This window comes from Phyllobates terribilis, unplaced genomic scaffold, assembly GCF_046119375.1.
Source record: "Phyllobates terribilis strain yellow unplaced genomic scaffold, ASM4611937v1 Scaffold_2__4_contigs__length_985480577, whole genome shotgun sequence".
NCBI classification, from domain to species: domain Eukaryota; kingdom Metazoa; phylum Chordata; class Amphibia; order Anura; family Dendrobatidae; genus Phyllobates; species Phyllobates terribilis.
This window is the reverse complement of record NW_027362762.1, coordinates 608,798,452-608,820,854: the sequence shown is the minus strand read 5'-3', so window position 1 is coordinate 608,820,854 and position 22,403 is coordinate 608,798,452. Positions and strand designations below refer to the sequence as shown.

General features: G+C 44.4%; 1 protein-coding gene across 1 annotated transcript in view; it reads right to left on the bottom strand.

Moving 5' to 3' along the window:
* Positions 1 to 22,403, bottom strand: part of ITPR3 (inositol 1,4,5-trisphosphate receptor type 3) — a 373,063-nt gene that overhangs the window by 204,233 nt on the left and 146,427 nt on the right. The window contains exons 15-17 of the mRNA XM_073666508.1: positions 17,768 to 17,929; positions 16,162 to 16,334; positions 11,929 to 12,048 (exon numbers count right to left, since the gene is read on the bottom strand). Coding sequence (XP_073522609.1) covers positions 11,929 to 12,048; positions 16,162 to 16,334; positions 17,768 to 17,929 — 455 coding nt within the window. The remainder of the gene's footprint in view (positions 1 to 11,928; positions 12,049 to 16,161; positions 16,335 to 17,767; positions 17,930 to 22,403) is intronic.

The window sequence follows — 22,403 nt, the reverse complement described above, 5'->3', positions numbered from 1 at the left end:
CTACAGCCTAAGTCCAGGATTCTCTGTACTGAGCATGTCCGTGACATGGCGGACGTAATTGGTGGATTTGGAGTCAGCTGATCCGGTGACCTGGCACCGCCTGATTGGTCGCAAGTGACGTCACCAATAATGCGACGGTGGGCAGGGCTTAATCTTTAAATAGCCCGCCCACAAACATGGCGGCGCGCTCTGATCATTGAGCTATGTTGGTGTTAATGTGTGGACGCTTGGTCGTTTGGGCTCCACGTGTGCTTTAGCTTCTGTCAGGCAGGTTTAGCGGGGGATAGGTAGCCTTAGATGGAGGGAGGCAGGTAGCTTCGTCTGACAGTCCGGCTCCGACAAAGGGGTTGCCATACACCCCGAGCAGTCTGCAGACGCCGTATTCCCGGCACCGCCTGTAAGCCACGTGGAGAGAGACTCTTCAGTCCGGTAGCACGCCGGCAAGGAGCACGTACACGCCGGCGTGAATCACACATGCATCCTAGCGCCTGCTGTGTAGTCCCTGTGCAGTAAACAGGGCTACGGATACATTATTTGTCGCACATCTCTCGTGCAGTTAACGGAGATAGTGCAAATCCCTATTCCCGTTCCGGTGTGCAGTAACACGGAGGGGATTGTTATTTCTGTTGGTTGTTTTACCTTCAACCCGGAAGGTGTTCGGCCGCAGTTCTCCAGGCTGCATCGCGGACCCCAGGTTTGGTTGCTTTCCATTATTTAATAAAGTTGTTTGCAACCGTCCCCTTAACACTACCTGGACCGACCCTGTCTACACGGCGGCTTAATCGACTCCGTGAACCAAGGAGGGACAGGGAAGGTGGACCAGGTGCCACTATGAGACCGACCTAGTGTGAGAGCAGGCGACTCCCACAGAACTGATGGCCGAAGCCAACAGGCAGATGAGCATGGCTGGTAGACAGGCAGGTGATGCAGGTAGGCAGGCAGGCTAGGTTGGCAGACTGACAGTGGACGCAGCTGGTAGACAGGCTGGCAGACACGGCTGAAAAACAGGCTGTACAGTGCCCGGGGATCTGCGCGTGGTGCGCGCACCCCGGCAGAAGCAGCGGGAGAGCCAGAAGACGCCGGACCGGGAACGCGGCGGTGAGGGAATCGGCGTCTCTGCTGGGCAGTAGGCAGAGATATGGATGCTACAGTACCCCACCTTTACGCCCCTCTTCAAGCCCGCAAGAAATTTTTCTAGAAGAGGAGCATGTATGCTCGCCCTGGGCTCCCATGACCTCTCCTCAGGACCAAACCCCTTCCAATCCACAAGAAAGAAAGTCTTTCCTCTTATCCTCTTGATGGCCAAAATGTTCTCTACCTCAAAGACGTCCTCAGCAGAGACTGGAGCTGGAGTGGTAGCTGGATTGTCAGAGAAAGAATTGAGGACAACAGGCTTGAGGAGAGACACATGAAAGGAATTGGGGATCCGTAAGGAGGCAGGGAGTTTAAGCTTGTAAGCCACTGGATTTATTTGGCTCAGAATCTCGAAAGGACAGATGAATAGCGGGCCCAACTTGTATGATGGTATCTTAAGACGGACATATTTGGAGGAAAGCCAGACCCGGACGGAATGGAAGTGGATCCAGACATCTCTTATCAGCATGCTTCTTCATCCGCTCCAAGGACTGTAGTAGCGCAGATTTAGTGTCCTCCCAAATCACTGAAAAGTCTCTGACAACATACTCCGCAGTCGGATTGTCCACAGAAGTAGAAACAGGAAACAGAATATTGGGATGCTGACCATACACCACAAAGAACGGAGACTTGGCTGAGGACTCACTCACATGGTTGTTGTAAGAAAACTCGGCCCAAGGCAGAAGTTCCACCCAGTCACTATGATGAGCGTTGACAAAGTGCCGAAGGAAACTAGTGAGGATCTGATTGATATGTTCCACCTGGCCATTGAACTGAGGATGATAGGCTGAAGAGAAATCCAATGTGACATCCAGCAGCTTGCACGTGGCTCTCCAGAAGCGTGAAGTAAACTGAACTCCTCTATCCGAGACAATATGAAGAGGTAGGCCGTGGAGACGGAAGATGTGACGGGTGAAGTCTTTAGCCAGAATGGGCGCAGAGGGAAGACCTGGCAGGGGAATGAATTGAGCAATCTTGGAGAAGCGATTAGCGTCCACCCATATGACAGTACAACCAACCGATACAGGAAGATTCGTAATAAAATCCAAAGCGATGTGTTGCCAGGGAGCAGAAGGCACGGGTAGAGGAAGAAGTCGACCAGTCGGAAGTTGCCTAGGTGTCTTATTACGGGCACAGGAAGAGCAAACGGAGACAAAACCCGCAACATCCTTGCGCCGAGTCAGCCATTAATAATGTCGGGAAATTAGCAGAAGTGTCTTCCTTTTTACCGGCATGTCCAGCCAATTCGGACGAATGACCCCAGAGTAAGACCCTCCTCCTATCCGGAGCCACCACAAAGGTCTTACCAGGAGGAAGATAAGACAGGTCCAATGGGGCAACAGTCATTATTCTGGAGGGGTCAATGATGTGTAGGGGCTCCTCCTCTTGATTGGTAGACAGGAATGAGCGAGAGAGTGCGTCAGCCTTAATATTCTTGTCTGCCGGGCGATAATGGAGAGTGAAGTTGAAGAGAGCAAAGAATAGAGACCATCGGGCCTGACGAGGATTTAGTCTTTGAGCAGACTGCAGGTATGTGAGATTCTTATGGTCCGTGTAGATGACCACTGGATGCAGAGCCCCTTCTAGTAAGAACCGCCACTCCTCCAGCGCTATTTTGATGGCAAGCAGCTCCCGATCTCCGATGGAGTAATTGCGCTCAGAAGGAGAGAACAGCTTAGAAAAGAAGCCGCAGGTCACCATTCGCCCAGACGAGGATTTCTAGGTGAGTACCTAGAGGAAGAGGCATCAACCTTCAGGAAGAACTGTTTGTTACAGTCAGGACGATGTAGCACTGGAGCAGAAGAGAAAGTTTGCTTCAAGGACACGAAGACACTTTTCACCTCGGGGAGACCATTCCTTGGGATTAGCCCCTTTGCGGGTCAGGGCAGAGATGGGAACAGTCCGGGAAGAGAAATGAGAAATGAAGAGACGGTAATAATTAGCGAATCCCAGAAACAGCTAAATAGCCTCCAGCCCCTCAGGTCGGGGCCATTTTAGAACAGCGGACACTTTTTCAGGATCCATCCTAAGTCCGGTCTCCGAGATTATGTATCCCAGAAATGAAAGAGAAGTCTGTTCAAAGATGCATTTCTTGAACTTAGCATATAGACGATTCTTCCTGAGCCTCTGCAATACCTGTCAAACGTCTCTTTGATGAGAAGACAAATCAGGGGAGAACAGAAGGATATCGTCCAGGTACACTACCACACATGAGTACAGGAGATCTCGGAAGATGTCGTTCACCAGCTCCTGAAAGACAGCTGGCGCGTTGCAGAGTCCGAAGAGCATCACACGGTACTCGTAGTGGCCATCTCTAGTGTTGAATGCCGTCTTCCACTCGTCTCCTGGGCGAATCCAGATTAGAGTGTAAGCACCACGAAGATAGAGTTTAATGAAGATCTTCGCACCCTTTAGGCAGTCAAACAACTTCGAGATGAGAGGCAAGGGATACTTATTTTTGATCGTAATCTGATTTAGGCCCCTATAGTTGATGCAAGGGTGAAGAGAGCCATCCTTCTTGACGAAGGAGAATCCTGCTCCAGCCGGAGAGGTGTATTTCTGGATAAAACCCCTAGCAAGATTCTCTTCAATGTACTCAGACATGGCACGGGTCTCAGCCAGTGACAAAGGGTAGATTCGATCTCGAGGAGGTGAAGCATCAGGGATGAGGTCGATGGGACAGTCATACGGCCTATGAGGAGGTAGTGTCTCAGCCTCCTTTTTGTCAAAGACATCCGCATATGACCAGTAATGTGCCGGCAAGCCAGGTAGGTTAGCTGGAGTGGACAGAGGTCGAGCAAGACGGACAGTAACCAAGCAGGTCTTATGACACTCCTGTCCCCAGTGGAGCACCTCACCCGAGCTCCAATTCAAGACTGGCTCATGTCTCTGTAGCCAAGGCAGTCCTAGCAGCAAAGGATGAGAGAAGTCGGACAGCACGTAGAAGGAGATTTTCTCCAAGTTTAGCATTCCCATCTTAAGAACTACAGGCTCTGGACTCTGAAAGAATCTTCCCATCCACGGAGGAAACTGCTAACGGATCCAAAAGATGTTGAGTAGGGATCTGAAACCGTTCCACAAGGGCCTGTTGGATGAGATTCCCAGCAGCACCAGAATCCAGATAGGCAGTCTCGAAGAAGTGTATCTTCCCGCAGGTTATCGATACCTGCAGAGTCATGGAGAGGAAGAATTTTTGCCCAAGATGACCTCTCCAAGTGATCCTAGGCACTGGAGTTTCCCGGTCTCTCTGGACAAGAGCGGATTAGGTGTTCTGAGCTGCTACAGTAAAAACATCTGCCCTCAGCGCGGCGGACCTCCTGGCAAGACTTGCCCATCTTAACCTGGTCTACCTGCATAGCGTCAGGAGTAGATGCCGAGGTAGAGGCCTGTGGGGAGACTGGCCTTTGGAAAGTTGGTGCAAAGCGCAGAGATCTCCTCTCACGGATCACATCCTTAGAATGCTCCTGGAACCAGATGTCAATCCGTGAGGCCAAAGACACCAGGTTGTCCAGCCAGAGAGGAGGGTATGTCATGACCGGTTAGTTCGTCCTAGATCCGTCTGGAAAGGCCCTCCCAAAAGGTAGATACTAGGGCCTTGTTATTCCAGGCCAGTTAAGACACGAGGGTCCGAAACCGCAACGCGTACTGGCCCACAGTGAGACTCCCTTGGCGTAGACGAAGTAGAGAGGAGGCAGTCGAGGATGTGCGGCCAGGTTCACCAAAAACCCTGCGGAAGGCCACAAGAGAAGCCTGAAGATTCGACACCAGGGGATCCCCTCTCTCCCATAGGGGATTGAGCCACGCTAACGCCTCTCCAGTGAGATGAGACATGATAAATGCCACTTTAGTCCGATCAGAAGCAAACTGATGAGCCAGGAGCTCAAAGTGCAGCATGCACTGGTTAATGAAGCCCAGACATAGAGCGGAATCACTACCAAAATGTGGTGGAGCAGATAGCCGGGGTCCTAAGCCGGGTGCCACAGCGCCACTGGGTTGAGGTGCCGTCAAAGCGGATGCCGCTTGGTTAGAGCCAGACAGAGTCGGGGTGGACAGCGCATCCAAGCGGGAGTTGACAGTCCGCAGATAGGACAGAATCGCATCCTGTTGGGATCTCTGGCAGGAGACCTCTTGGTACAGGTAAGAGAGCGAAGGAGCCTGGGAGCCACCGGATTCCATGGTCTGTGAAACTGTTACGGGTCCGGGTGGTGGAACCTCTGTGCTGTGATACAAGGAAGGACCAGAGGGGTGTAACCAAGTACCTACCCGGACCGACCCTGGCTACACGGCGGCTTAATCGAACCAAGGAGGGACCGGGAAGGTGGACCAGGTGTCACTCTGGGACCGACCTTGTGTGAGAGTAGGCGACTCCCACGGGACTGATGGCTGAAGCCGACAGGCACGGCAGATGAGCACGGCTGGTAGACAGGCAGGTGATGCAGGAAGGCAGGCAGGCTAGGATGGCAGACTGACAAGTGGACCCGGCTGGTAGACAAGCTGGCGGGCACAGCTGAAAGTCAGGCTGGCGGACAGCACTGGGACCTGAGGGCTGGAGAAGTGTTTAGTACACAAAACAACAACTTTGCACAAGCACCTCCATTTTGGAGGAGGTGCCTTAAATAGGGGCAGTCCTCCGGCCACTGGCGGGGGACTTTTTAGGAAGGTGTGCGCGGCCCCTTTAAGAGGGAGGGAGCGCGTGCCCTAAGTACAGTGCCCAGGTATCTGCGCGCACCCCGGGCAGGCTCAGCTGGAGAGCAGGAGGACGCCGGTGAGGTGATTGGCATCTCTGCAGGGCAGGAGGCAGAGACACCGACGCTACAAGTTTGTAGCATGTAATTTTCAATAAAACATTTCAAAAAGGAAATACAAAAACCAGTAACTTTAGGAAAGCTGATTTCAACAAATTAAGGGATGAACTTCATTGTGTAGACTAGGGCCACGCCATGGTAACCTAGGATACTTAAAATAAATGGGGCATGTTTAAGGAATTACTACTAGAATCCTGTAGAAAATGTATACCCTCTGGTAATAAAATGTCAAGGGATAAAAAGAAACCATTATGGATAAATAAAGTACAAAGTTTAATAAGACAAAAACAAAAGGCATTCAAAATCTTGAATGCCAAGTAAACAGAAATAGCATTTCAGGAGAATAAAGACCTAAATAAGAAATGTAAAAAAGAAATCAAGCAAGCAAAGTTATCTACAGAGAAACAAATCGCCAACGACATTAAAATAAATTCCAAAAAAATTAGAAATATATCAATGCCAAAAAGAAAAATAACAGATGGTATCGACGGCCCCTTAAGGGACGATAATTATAGTGAACAATGAAAAGGCTGAGATATTAAACAGGCACTTTTCATCCATGTTCACCAACGAACAGTCTGTTCCAGGGATCTTTCAACAGGGCAAAAATCAAAGTTCACCACCTGATATGCATGCACAGGACCATAAGACGCAGCTAGGTTTTAGAGGAGGAAAATCTAAAAAAAAATTAGCAAAAAATCTGGTCATGATGCCCTGTCAAGGGGGAGGGGGGCTGCTGCTGACACTGTTATAGGGGTAATGTCCCCCAATTTCGTTAATATCCCCCATCCTGGTATATATGGCCCTCTCCTTCCTGTTATATGTGACACTCATCCCCGTCCTGATATGCATGGCTCCCCTAATCCCTATCCTGGTATGCATGGCACCCCAATCCCCTATCCTGGTACGCATGGCACCCCCCATCCTGGTATGCATGGCACCCCAATCTCCCATTCTGGAATGCATGGCACCCTCATCCCCCATCCTGGTATGCATGGCATCCCTCATCCTGATATGCATGGCACCCCTCAACCTGGTATGCATGGCACCCCTCATCCTGGTATGAATGGCACACTATATCCCTCTTCCTGGTATGTATGGCCCCCTCATTCCTCTTCCTGGTATGCTTGGCACCCTTCATGGCTCTTCCTAGTATGTCTGGCCCCCCTCATCCCTCTTCCTGGTATTCTTGGCACCCCTCCATCCTGGTATGATTGGCACCCCACTGACCCCCATCACGCTTCACAAAAAAAAATAATTATACTCACCTCCTCTCTGCACCAGCGCTGCGTCCTGCTCTGCTGCCGACACTGATCTCACAGTGTGAGCCGCGCATGGCATCACTGCCATGTGCCCTCACACTGCGAGATGCTGTCCCGGAATAGTCACTGCTCTCAATGCCGCGACCTGGGGAGCAGTTACCATTCACTCCCCTTAATAGCGCGCACACTGTACCCGCGGCACCTGCTGCAGCTCTGCGGTCTTGTGTGCCCGCCATTAAAGAGCATGAATATTCACTACTCCCCACGCCCACAGTGTGCACGCTATTAAGGAGAGTGAATGGTCACTGCTCCCCACGTCCCACGGGTGTGAGGAGCAGTGAATATTCATTTTCTTTAGCAGCGGGCACATTGTAGGCAGCAGCAGGCGGCTCCTGCCTCCTGTGGATCCAGGTAACTACTGTCCAGTAAGTCTGACATCAGTAGTGTGCATCATAAGAGATGACCTGCAGAGTTATATAGCAGAGAATAATATAATAAATGATAATCAGCACGGATTTATGAAAAATACTGTAGGTCGTGTCTAACCAACATGTTGGGGTTCTATGAGGAGGTAAGTGCAAATCTGGATGTTGGTAATGCGGCTGATGTGATTAATCTGGACTTTGCAAAGGTATTTGATTCTGTACCACATAACAGCCTTATACTGAAGCTACAGAAGCAAAGACTTGGAGACACTATATGTAGATGGGTAAGGAATTGGCTAAATGATAGGAAACAAAGAGTAGTCATAAATGGTACGTTCTCTAAATGGGATATAGTCAGCAGTGGGGTGCCGCAGGGATCTGTGCTAGGACCGATTCTTTTTAACCTCTTTATTAATGACCTTGGGATTGGGAGTAAAGTGTCAAGCCCCCATCTCACATAGCGAGATCGCTAGCGAGATCGCTGCTGAGTCATGGTTTTGGTGACGCAACAGCGACCTCACCAGCGATGTCGCTATGTGTGACACTTTGCAGCGATCAGGCCCCTGCTGTGAGGTCGCAGATCGCTGCAGAATGTCCTGGACCTTTTTTTGGTCTTTGCCCTCCCGCTGGTCAGCACACATCGCTGTGTGTGACCAGCGGGACCAGCGATCAGGCTGGTAACCATGATAAACAGCGGGTTACTAGGGGCGCACGCGCACTTAGCAACCCGCTGTTTATCATGGTTACCACTCTGCTACGGTGAGCGGTAACCTCCCGCTCACCATAGCAGAGTGGTAACCATGATAAACAGCGGGTTGCTAAGTGCGCGTGTGCCCCTAGTAACCCGCTGTTTATCATGGTTACCAGCCTGCTCCTGCTTCAGCAGGCTGGTAACCAGGAGCAGGACATCGTGGAAAGATTCTTTCCACGATGTCGCTGCTCCCCTGATTGCTGGTGAGCCTGCCTGTTTCACAGCTCACCAGCGATCACATAGCGACGCAGCAACGACCCCTACAGGTCGTATCGTTGTCGGGATCGCTGTAGCGTCGCTAAGTGTGACGGGGCCTTCAGTCTTTGCTGACGACACCAAACTATGTAGGATATTAAAATCTGATATTGACATTACTATATTGCAGAACGATCTGGATAAGATGACTGAATGGGCAAACACTTGGCAGATCTTGTTTTTTTCAGACTAATGTGTACTTAGCACATATAAGGGTGTGGCCGCCCTTTCTTTGAGCTGGAAAGCTTATTCATATTGTTCCCCATGTCTCTGTGTCCACTGTTTTGGTTCAGTCTCTCTGCCCTTACCCACATGTATGTCACTTTACAAACGGTAAGGTTTTAAATATTAGAGTTAGGACTGTCCCATAAGGGTCGCCGTGTTGAGTGGGGATGGCTTTCGCATTATTTTGATCAAAATTATGTTAACTAAGTCCCCGTTTATTATTATTTTCATGCACTATTGCGATTTATTTATTTACTACATGGTATTTGTGTATTGTATTTCTGTCTTTGCTTTTTTTTCAGATGAGGCATAATGTAGAGTAATGGAGCTTGGACAGAGTAATCCTATTGCTGCATAAACATTAAATGGGAGTATACTTGGGACTACAGAACAGGAGAAGGACTTGGGTATTCTGGTTACAAGTAAGTTGAGCAGCAGTACTCAATGTCAATCAGCAGCAAAAGCAAATAAGATTTTAGGATGCATAAAAAGAGAAATAAAATCCCGCAATCCCAATGTATTGTTACCCCTTTATAAATCACAGGTGAGGCCACATCTAGAATATGAGATCCAGTTTTGGGCTCCACATTTTAAAAGGATATTCAGAAGTTAGAGTCAGTTCAAAGGCGGGCAACTAGATTATTACAAGGGATGGAAGGCCTCTCATATGATGAGAGGTTGGAAAAGTTGGGCTTGTTTAGCTTAGAAAAAAAAAACGCCTCAGAGGAGATCTCATTTACATGTATAAATATATGTGCGGTCAGTACAAAGGTCTAGCACATGACTTATTCCTTCCAAAGACCATACTAAGGACCAGGGGACACTCATTACTGGTGGAAGAAACCTAAACCGGCACCTAAACAGGAAAGGGTTCTTTACAGTCAGACGGTGGAATGCCCTACCACAAGAGGTAGTGATGACCGGCACTATAACAGCTTTCAAAAAAAGGGTTGGACGATTTCCTTGATACACTTAATATTGTGGGTTAATTAAATTAGACAAAATATACAATTGGGGAGGAAGGCTGAACGTGATGGACCTAGGTCTTCATTCAACCTATGCTACTATTTAGATATTAAATGTGGGGAGGTGATCTACTTCAGAGATCTGACTATACCTAGAAGTGGAGGGTCTAAGTCAAGTAACATACATACAGTGCCTACAAGTAGTATTCAACCCCCTGCAGATTTAGCTGGTTTGATAAGATGCAAATAAGTTAGAGCCTTCAAACTGCAAACGAGAGTAGGTTTTATGAACAGAAGCATAAATCTTACAAACCAAAAAGTTATGTTGCTCAGTTGAATTTTATTAAATTTTAAACCTAAAAGTGTGGGTCAATTGTTATACAACCCCTATGTTTAATATTTTGTGTAATAACCCTTGTTTGCAATTACAGCTAATAATCGTCTTTTATAAGACCTGATCAGGCCGGCACAGGTCTGTGGAGTTATCTTGGCCCACTCCTCCATGCAGATCTTCTCCAAGTTATCTAGGTTCTTTGGGTGTCTCATGTGGACTATATTCTTGAGCTCCTTCCACAAGTTTTCAATTGGGTTAAGGTCAGGAGACTGACTAGGCCACTCCAACACCTTGACTTTTTCCCTCTTGAACCAGGCCTTGGTTTTCTTGGCTGTGTGCTTTGGGTCGTTGTCTTGTTGGAAGATGAAATTACGACCCATCTTAAGATGCTTGATGGAGGAGCGGAGGTTCTTGGCCAAAATCTCCAGGTAGGCCGTGCTATCCATCTTCCCATGGATGCGGACCAGATGGCCAGGCCCCTTGGCTGAGAATCAGCCCCACAGCATGATGCTGCCACCACCATGCTTGACTGTAGGGATGGTATTCTTGGGGTCGTATGCAGTGCCATCCAGTCTCCAAACGTCACGTGTGTGGTTGGCACCAAAGATCTCGATCTTGGTCTCATTAGACCATAGAACCTTGAACCAGTCTGTCTCAGAGTCCTCCAAGTGATCATGAGCAAACTGTAGACGAGCCTTGACATGACGCTTTGAAAGTAAAGGTACCATACAGGCTCGTCTGGAACGGAGACCATTGCGGTGGAGTACGTTACTTATGGTATTGACAGAAACCAATGTCCCCACTGCCATGAGATCTTCCCGGAGCTCCTTCCTTGTTGTCCTTGGGTTAGCCTTGACTCTTCGGACAAGCCTGGCCTCGGCACGGGAGGACACTTTCAAAGGCTGTCCAGGCCGTGGAAGGCTAACAGTAGTTCCATAAGCCTTCCACTTACGGATGATGCTCCCAACAGTGGAGACAGGTAGGCCCAACTCCTTTTAAAGGGTTTTGTACCCCTTGCCAGCCTTGTGACCCTCCACGATCTTGTCTCTGATGGCCTTGGAATGCTTCTTTGTCTTTCCCATGTTGACCATGTCTGAGTGCTGTTCACAAGTTTGGGGAGGGTCTTAAATAGTCAGAAAAGGCTGGCAAAAGAGATCTTTAATCCACACATGTGAAGCTCATTATTCTTGGTGCCTGAACTACTTCTTAATACTTTAGGGGGACCAAACAGAATTCTTGTGGTTTGAGGGGTTGAATAATAAATGACACTCTGAATTAACTTTTAACGTTTTAAAAAAAAAAAAAAAAAAAAAAAAAGCAAAATTTGCTGCAGTGCATTTCCCACTTCCAGGCTGATCTACAGTACAAATGTCACAATGCCAAGTTAATTCCGCATGTGTCAACCAGCTAAATCTGCAGGGGGTTGAATACTACTTGTAGGCACTGTATAAACAGCATATACCAATGAGCTAAATTTAGCATTCTTAACCCCTCGGCGGGAAAATGGAAATATCCTATTAATTGTACATGTATAGTACAAATAAAGTAGTGAGAGAGGTTAAAACATAACCTTTAATGAATACGTAGGTAAAAAATATATAAAATGTCCCTAGGACCTTCATATTACCTTTATTGAGTGGTGACCTGTTTTGAAAAAATAAACTTTTTGCTGCTGTTTCTACAAGTATAGTACAGAATGAATGTTGCAATCCAACAAATAACCAGTCTCAAACACAGTAAGAAAGCAATCATTTAGAGATGAAAGTACTTACTCTGTTTTTATGAGGATATCACTGTTTTTGGCATCTAAAACACATTTACAAATGAGCTCTTGAGTTACTGGGATTGCAATATGATTTGATACACACAAATCTGAAAGGTAGTCTAGAAACCTAGAAGAAAGAGAGGATTATCAACCTACAGGTATCTATGGATCTTATCATGTGTTCAATAAACCATTTTTGGTAAAACATAATGTGGGAGATTTATCAATACGGGCACACTAAACCATCTCTCCGTCTCTCCCTTACTGCAATGTGTGAAAGATTTATTTATTGGGCAGACTCCCTTCTCAGACAACAGAGAACTTTCCCCATAACTGTATACAGTCTGCTATGACTTTGATCAGTACAAATACAATAAAATAAGTTAACTAGAATTCTCAATGATTTAAGCAGACTGACCTTTAACCCCTTTCTGACGTGAGCCGTATTAATATGTCCCTGTGCCCTGAGCTTTATGGACCAGGCACGTATTTTTTCCATCTTACTTATCGCGCCCGCACAACGGCTGTGCAGGTGCAATCGCTACCGGGTGTCAGCTGATTCTGACAGCTGACACCCTGAACCCAGTGACAGGAGCGGTGCCCACACCGCTCCCGGCACTTTAACCCCCTAAATGCAGCACTTAGCTAGCGAGCAGAGGGACAAAAGCCCCTTTGCTCTTGGATCGGAGACCCCGTGGCGTCATCACGGGGTCTTAATCGTTTTCATGGTGACCCGATGTCGTCATGACGACATCCAGGTCACCAGGCACTAGCAAGGTAGTTTGATCATGTGCAGTGCATGATCAAACTATCTTGTGTCTGCAGTGATCTTGCACTGCTATACCTTATAACTGCAATCAGACGGCAGAAAGCGAAAGTCCCATACCGAGGCTAAGTAAAAAAGTGAAAAAAAGTTGTAAAAAATATTTTTTGAAAAATGTAAAAATAATAAAAAAATATATATAGTGTGTAAATCTCTGAAATACATGATTCAGATGGAACTATACTCAGATTCCCAGGCGCCAGTACATGTCACACGGATGTCATCCGTATGTCATCAGTGTGGGATGGTTTGCGGCCCGTGCAGCGTGAAAAAAATGGACATGTCAACGTGTTTTGGCCACGGACACATGGTCTGTGGAAACACACTGATATGTGCACAGACCCATTCATGTGAATGAGTCTGCGTGTGTATGTGTCTCCGGTACATGTGGAAACTGTCACCACACGTACCGGACACACTGAGGTGTGAAAGAGGCTTAACTCTGCTGTCTCATTATAGTGAATGGATCCCTCGGGGGTTTCATCTAAATGATCTCACTCTGAGATTTAAATAGAAACCCCGATATCAGTGCTCAGCGTAGAGCACAGGATAAATGAGAACATTTTACATATTTTGGATCACAATAAAAGCTTCAACTCAATCCACAAAAAAAGCAAGTCCCCATTCCGGTCCGTCATCTGTTAAAGGAAATATAGGGGGCTTCCACATTACTACAACCCCTGGCAAAAATTATGGAATCACCGGGCTCGAAGGATGTTCATTCAGTTGTTTAATGTTGTTGAAAAAAAGCAGATCACAGACAAGGTACAAAACTAAAGTCATTTCAAATGGCAACTTTAGGGCTTTAAGAAACACTAAAAGAAATCAAGATTAAAAATGTGGTACTCAGTAAGGGTAATTTTTTTCAGACCAAGCAGAGGGAAAAAATTATGGAATCACTCAATTCTGAGGAAAAAATTATGGAATCACCCTGTAAATTTTCATTTCCAAAACTAACACCTGCATGAAATTAGATCTGCTCATTAGTCTGCATCTAAAAAGGAGTGATCACAACTTGGAGAGCTGTTGCACCAAGTGGACTGACATGAATCATGGCTCCAACAAGAGAGATGTCAATTGAAACAAAGGAGAGGATTATCAAACACTTAAAAGAAGATAAATCATCACGCAATGTTGCAAAAGATGTTGGTTGTTAACAGTCAGCTGTGTCTAAAATCTGCACCAAATACAAACAACATGGGAAGGTTGTTAAAGGCAAACATACTGATAGACCAAGGAAGACATCAAAGCGTCAAGACCGGAAACTTAAAGCAATATGTCTCCAAAACAAGAAATGCACAACAAAACAAATGAGGAACGAATGGGAGGAAACTGGAGTCAATGTCTGTGACCGAACTGTAAGAAACCGCCTAAAGGAAATGGGATTTACAAACAGAAAAGTTAAACAAAAGCCATCATTGACACCTAAACAGATAAAAAAACAAGGTTACAATGGGCTAAGGAAAAGCAATCGCGGACTGTGGATGACTAGATGAAAGTCATATTCAGTGATGAATCGCGAATCTGCATTGGGCAAGGTGATGATGCTGGAACTTTTGTTTGGTGCCATTCCAATGAGATTTATAAAGATGATTGCATGAAGAGAACATGCAAATTTCCAGTCATTGATGATATGGGGCTGCATGTCAGGTATTGGCACTGGGGAGATGGCTGTCATTACATCTTCACCGCATAATGGTGTAAAATTCTGTGAGGCACATGTGGTGTCAACATGCTCACTGCACCGCTAGATGAATTCATTGAGAGATGTAGTTTGTAAAATGGGGTCTCTTATGGTGGGAGCACCATCAAACTAGCCCAGCAAAATATGAACTCCAATATGGCGCTTCCTCCCTTCGGAGCTTTCCACTGTGCCTCAAAAGCAGTTTTCGACTACATATGGGGTTATCTGCATGCTCATGAGAAATTGCTAAAATAACATTTTTGTGGAAAAAAAAATCATTTTTTTATTTTCACAAGTCAACGTTATAATTTTCTGTGAAGCACCTGGGGGTTCAAGGTGCTCACCACACATCTAGATAAATTCATTGGGGGTGGTCTAGTTTCCAAAAAAAGGGGGCACTTTTTGGGCATTTCCACTATTTAGGCACATCAGGGGCTCTGCAAACACGACATGACACCCGCAGACCATTCCATCACTACGTTCCAAAACGTTACTCCTTCCCTTTCGAGCCATGACGTGCGCCCAAACAGTAGTTTTCTCTCACATATGGGGTATCAGCATTCTTAGGAGAAATTGCACAACAACTTTTGGGGTCCAATTTCTCCTGTTACCCTTGTGAAAATAAAAAAATTGGGGCTAAAACTTTTGTGAAACAGTTGGGGTTCAAAGTGCTCACCTGACATCTAGATACGTTCCTTTAGGGGTCTAGTTTCCAAAATGGTGTCACTTGTGGAAGGTTTCCACTGTTTAGGCACATCAGGGACTCCCCAAACGCGACATAGTGTCTGCTAATTATTCAAACAAATTTTACATTCAAAAAGTCAAATGTCGCTCCTTGCCTTCCGAGCGCACAAACGATGGTTTTCCCCCACATATGGTGTATTGGCATGCTCAGGAGAAATTGCACAACACATTTTGGAGTCCATTTTTTCCTGTTACCTTTGCGAAAATAAAAAATTTGGATCTAAAGTTAAATTTTAGTGAAAAAAAGTTAAATGTTCATTGTTTTCTTCCACATTCCAAAAATTCCTGTGAAGCATCTGAAGGGTTAATAAACTTCTTGAATGTGGTTTTGAGCACCTTGATGGGTGCAGTTTTTAGAATGGTGTCACTTTTGGGTGTTTTCTGTCATAAAGGCCCCTCAGTGTCACTTCAAATGGTAAATTTTGTTGTAAAGATTATAAATCGCAGGTCAAATTTTAACCCTTATAACTTCCTAACAAAAAAAAAATTTGGTTCCAAAATTGTTTTGATGTAAAGTAGACATGTGGGAAATGTTATTTATTAACTATTTTGAGTGACATATCCCTCTGAAAATTAAAAGTTTGAAAATTGCAAAATTTTCAAAGTTTTCGCCACACTTCCGATTTTTTCACAAATAAACGTCAGTCATAAGAAATAAATTTTACCGCTATCATGAGGTATAATATTTCACGAAAAAACAATCTCAGAATCAGTGGGATCCGTTGAAGTGTTCCAGAGTTATTGCCTCAAAGTGACAGTGGTCAGAATTGTAAAAATTGGCCTGGTCATTAACGTGCAAACAGCCTTTGGGTGTAAAGGGGTTAAGGAATGATCCCGTAGCCACACATATCCTGAATCATGGTTTTATAATATATGACTGACTACATTTGGAACCCTACATTTTTTCTCCCATCAATTACATAAGAGTTAGTTGTATTAAATCATCCAGCAAACAGGAGTGAGCACGTTATTGAGAAAAGTGCGCTTACCTTGGCTCACGGTTTTTCCTAACCAAGCTGACAAAAGTCTCAACCTCAGTTTTAGTTATGTGTTTTTCTAGAAGTTTTCGATTGTTATGTAGCAGTGCAGTAATTGTGTCCTCAGCCAGAATGTCATATCCAATCTGAGATTGCATCACCCCAAATTGCTTGGCGATGTGCTCCTACAGTGAGAGAAAACAGGGCATTTAAACTTATACCATATATTGATTTGACTCTTCAAAGATATAAATTTTTCTTGACCATTCAACTATGATGCTCATCCACTTATAGCCTCACTTTCTTATATTGAAATATTAAACTATTACTATTTTTTTTCTTCCGGACATTGTGTAAATGGCCTGGTCTTTATCCATCCATCTTGTAACTGGTTATTTTCTTCATCTTTTTCAAACAATCCTTCCTGAGATAAATAGCTTTTCCAGTGTCATGTTGAAACACTGATGGCCTTTGCTTATGATAGACTAACGATAGATAGATAGAATAATGATATTATACCATTGGAGGTCCAATTGTCGGTTTCCCCACCAATCAGCTGTTTGAAGAAGCATAACAGCTTGTGCAAATTCTACAGCTTCTTCAGAGTTCACAGCGTCTTCCAGGCTGGTTTGTTCTCGCTTCACCATACTTTTCATAGCGGCAAAGTAAGGTATTACAGAATTGTCCTATTCAAGTGAATGGAACAAAACTGTAATGCCTAGTACCATCCTGCTAAAAATATGGCACGTATAAGCAATCTAAATAAGGCCCCCAACCAATCTAATAATGATATACAGTTGATCCTTAGTGTATCCTATATGATGTATACAGCAGAGTCTCAGTGTATCCTATGTGATGTATATACAACAGAGTCTCAGAATATCCTATGTGATGTATACAGCAGTGTCTCAGTGTATCATGTGTGATATATACTGCAGAGTTTCAGTGTATCATATGTGATATAGCAGAGTCTCAGTATACACAATGTGATGTATATAGCAAAATCTTAGTTTATCCTATGTTCTGTATACAGCAGACCCTCGGTTTATTCTATGTGATCTACACAGCAGTCTCAGTGTATGCTATGTCATGTATACAGCAGTCTCAATGTATCCTGATGTTTACAACAGTGTCTCAGTTAATCATGTGTGATATATACTGCAGATTTTCAGCATATATTATGTGATGCTCCGGCGGGATCTGATGTGCTATAGTGTATGGCAAGCCTCTGGTTGCCATATCAACTCATCAACATGCCATGATCTGGCTACGGGGGTGCCAATGGGATGCCAGAGAGAATGATTTCCCACAGCCAAACTCCTCTTCTGCCTCTGTCACTATTGACAGTGGCATATCAGGGGTTAACCTGCTGGGATTGCAAAGAACACCGATCTTTACAGTTACAGTAGAAGTCTGATTATGTAAATCACTCGGCCTCCTGCATCTGATTGCACCAGTACAAAAGCTGTACCGTGAGATCAGCAAAATGAACATATCCATCATGGAGCACAAAGTGACATGCTCATTATGGGTATGTACATCAAATGGCTTGAAGGTTAAAAGACAGTTTTAGTATGCCAATATTAAGACGTTTGATTAAGACAATTATCTACATTACCTGGTTCTTCCTATAATCATCCTGAGAGTGACGGAGAACTCGATAGCAGAGTCTGAACATATACTGGTATGGAGCATTTTTTTGGTCAGAGAGTTCTTCAAGCCTAAGTAGAGGACCATCCCCACCTTTGTCTTTAAATGGTGCTTTAAGAATTCCAAAAATCTAAAAAAATATATGAAAGTGAGACCAAGTGTTACAAAGAATAAAAGAAAAACCTTAAATAAAGCATAATACAGAAATGAGAACCACTAATAAAACCTCTTTGAACAGAAAATAAAATAAATTTGGTCCTTAGAAGCTCTTAAAATTAGGTAAATACAACCTTGAATGAACAACAACTTTATATGACAAATTAAACCGTGTCATTAGTTATTTAACCCTGTTGCTCAAAAATGACCGAATTTGAAATTTGATATTTTTTAAAATATTCATTATGTGGGTCTGAAACTTGTGGTTAATTGACTTTTCCTCATTTGAGGGGTTCTTACTATGGGTATTTTTTTTGCTTACTTTTTGCTCTACGTTTTTTTTGTACTGTTTGGTCAAAAATGACGGATAGCCTTTTATGCTAATCTCCAGCCATTTTTTGAGTAAAATAAAGGCGTTATAATCTCATTTTGGACTATATATTATATCTACTACTATTTCTCAGTTTATCTAGGTCCTTTTGGTCCGTGCAGATTTACACATACATACATTTTCTAATTATGATACAGCAGATGGATTCGCTTCCAGTATATCTATGTGCAAATTTTTTTTTGCTGTATCTTATTTACCCTGCTGTTCATATAGAAATAGTTCAATTCAGTTGTCAACATTTCACATTGTAAAAGAAAAGATTTTCTTATTTTCCTTGTGTTAGCCGGTTCTCTTACTGTGTTGGAAAAACCACTGATTAGCCCATGTATCAAAGAAAGAAAAGTAACACCCAGAGATGATGGAGCGGCAGCCATTGTCCATAGGATCCAACAGCATGCTAAAGAAAGTGAACCAACGGCTACCAACGGCTTCCACCGGCACTGCTACGATACCCACGGCCTCCACCAGCAATGCAACCAGCCTAAAACGGAAACGATGAGCCTTCTGTCCAACATCAAGTAATCACAAAACAAATGTGATATGTTGCAGTTGTGCAAGGTATTTATGCAAAAGACATGTAAATTATACTTGTGAATAATGCAAACAGTAAATTTAGCACCGTAAACCTTATTTACCATTTTATATAGAAAAAACTGAACTTTTATTTATTTTTTTTTTTTTTAAATATATTTACATACAGTTTGATGTTATTTGATATAGTTTACAGTTATATAAATAATATTTTTTTTTGTGCAAATGTGCAATATGCATGAATATTACAATAAGGCAATGTAACATTTTTTGATACAAAAAAAATAAAAATTAAGTTTTTGATTTCATTTTTCATTTGTTTATGAACAATCATGTTCAGATACAGTATAATAATGCAACAGGTATTCAAATAAAACACTTAAATTAGCTAAAAATCAAGACTTTAATAGGTCCGATCAAAAATGCGAACATTATAAGTGTATAGTAGACCCAAACAGAACAGCAGGGTTAACAAAAACTAGGCCAAAATGCAGAAGTGATGTGTGAAAAATTAGGTATACCCTTACTGCTTCTATAGGACATAAGCAGTAGCAGTCAAGTGCTTTTAAAAGGAATCTGTCCGCAGGTTTTTGCTACCTCATCTGAGAGCAGCCTGATGTAGGCAAAGAGAAGTTGAATCCAACAATGTATCACTTACTGTATTTTTCGGGTTATAAGACGCACTTTTTTTCCCCAAAATTTGGTAGGAAAATGGGGTTGCACCTTAGAGTCTGAAGGTAACTTACCGAGGGTGGGGTGAGGTTGCAGTGGAGAGGGGTCACAGGAGGCAGGGTTCTTGCTGCAGGAGGCCGGCGGCGGCAGGAGTGGAGCAATGCTGCAGGCCCCATGCTGGGAGGAAGGGGTGTCCCAGCATTGCGAGGCTGTGGGTCCTGGGCTTTCAAAAAAATGTCGGCAGTGAGCAGAGTCCCTTTCCCATTGATTTTCCTGTGTGGGCTTATGAGAAAATGCCCAGGGCATCGTCCCACTCCTGCCGCCGCCGTTGGCCTCCTGCAGCAGCGACCCTGCCTCCTCTGACCCCACTCCACCACTGCCGCTGCCCCCCTGGTAAGCTATCATAAAATCAGACTATAAGACACACCACCATTTTATTTAAATAAAATGTTTTCCCCATTTTCCTTCCCCAAAATTTGGGGTGCATCTTATAGTCTGCAAAATACGGTAGTTTACTGGGTGCAGCCATTCTGACAGAATCAGAGCTTTTAGACTTGGCAATACAGCAGAGCTGAGGATGCTAACCCCGCCTATCATAGGAGGGGGCGTGTCAGACAGACATGCATGCACTGTTGTGTCCCAGCATTGATAAGCTCCTGGTGCTAAATCAAATATTGCAAGCAAACAAAACTACTGAATAGGATAAGACAGGCTTCCCTGAAATCTGTGTTTAAACCCCTACCTCTTGCTGTCTTCAGATTACATAACAAAAACCTGCTAACAGATTCCCTTTAACTCCTTCCAACATGGTCTTTTTTGTTTTCATTTTCATTTTTTCCTCCTCTTCTTCCAAGAGCCATAACTTTTTATAATTTTCTGTCCACATAGATGTATGAGGGCTTGTTTTTTGAGGGAAAAGTTGTACTTTTGATTGACACCATTCATTTAACACATAGTGTACTGGAAAACCGGGGAAAAATTCCAAGTGCGGTGAAATTGCAAAAAAAAAACATAATTATGACATTGTTTTTTTTAGGAATTGTTTTTATGGTGTAAATTGTGTGGTAAAAATGACCTGGCAATATAATTCTCCTCATCAGTATGATTGTGCTGATATCAAATTTGTCAAGGTTTTTCATTGTTTTACTGATGAAAAAAATAAGCACTTTGAAAAACAACATTTTTAATAGCATCGCCATTTTTTGAGACTTATAATGCTTTCATTTTTTGATCGATAGAACTTTGTGAGGGCTTGCTTTATGTGGGGTGAGACAACACAGCAATACAGCATTTTTTGGGCTATTGCGGTGACCAAAAAAAACCAGGATTTTTGGTTACTCACTGCAAAATCTGTTTCTCAGAGCCTTCATTGGGGGACACAGGAACCCATGGGTGTATGCTGCTGCCACTAGGAGGCTGACACTATGCACAAAAAAAGTTTGCTCCTCCCCAGAAGTGTACACCACACTGACTGGCAGTAAGTCAATCAGTTAGTGTACAAGCAGTAGGAGAAGCAACATTTAAAAGAGAAATACACAAATCCAAACTGTAATATTATAACAACAGTTAGTAAAAGCTGTCAAATATGGGAGGGTGCTGTGTACCCCAATGAAGGCTCCGACAAACAGATTTTACAGTGAGTAACCAAAAATTCTGTTTTCTCTATCGCTCCATTGGGGGACACAGGTAACCAAGGAATGTCCCAAAGCAGTCCCTGGGGAGGGAAAACAGCAGAAAACTCCATAAAGGTCGGAGAACTAACTACTGCCGTCTGCGATATTCTCCTACCTAGGCTGGCATCAGCTGAAGGTATGGATTCTGTAAAACTTGGCGAACGTGTGAATGGAAAAAAACAGGTTGCCGATTCACAAAGCTGTAGGGCAGAAGCCCTATGACAAACAACGAAGGAGGCACCCACCACTCGAGTAGAGTGGGCCTTAATCCCAGGGGGAGCAGTTCTGTTCCTAGTCAGGATTGCCATTAGGATTCAGCGAGTGTTCGTAGGCCTGGAAGCTGGAAGGCCTCTCCACGCCCCCTCAAGGACAACAAAAAAAGAATCCATCTTCCGGAAGGGGGCGGTCCAAGCAAGGTAAACCCTGACCATAATCAACTTGTTCAAGGAGCATTCCAGAGAGTGAGACGGAGATGGACAAAAGGAAAGTAGGACAATGTCCTCATTGAGATGAAAGGTGGAAACCACCTAGGGAAGGAAAGAAGGCACTGGTCGCAAGACCACCCTGTTCTGGTGGAGCGACAAGACAGAGCCACCAGCTCCGAAACATGCCTGATGGAAGAAATGGCCACAAGGAAAACCACCTTCCAAGAAGGCAGAGACAGAGACTTGCAGTGGTGCAAAGGGAGAACTCCTGAGGGCCTCCAGAACAAGGTTGAGTTCCCAGGGATCAATTGGCATTCGATACAGAAGAACTGCGTGAGCCACTCCCTTAAGAAAAATTCTGACCAGAGAGCGAGAAGCTAAATTCTTCTGGAAGAGAATACACAGCGCAGAAAACATGGCCCTTTAGAGAGCTGAGTGCAAGGATAGTCCAATTGAAATAGCGAAGATGAAGGAATTGGAAAAAAACAGATATAGAAGTTTCCAAGAGGAGACTGTAAGAAAGTAGACTACGTCCATGTTAGGAGAAGAAGGGAAGGAAGGAAAATACATATTCACTTCATCTCCCTCCTGTGTTTCGGTCTCCCCGAAAAACGAATGCGCCTCTTAGTGTTAGCAAACTGCTGCTCTACCAATGAGCCACAGTTCACAATAGAAGGATTCAAGTGTAGGTGAATGTGAAAGTGTTGGAGAATAACGTGGAATAGTCGCGGAATCTGGAAGTGGGCTGAAAAACCC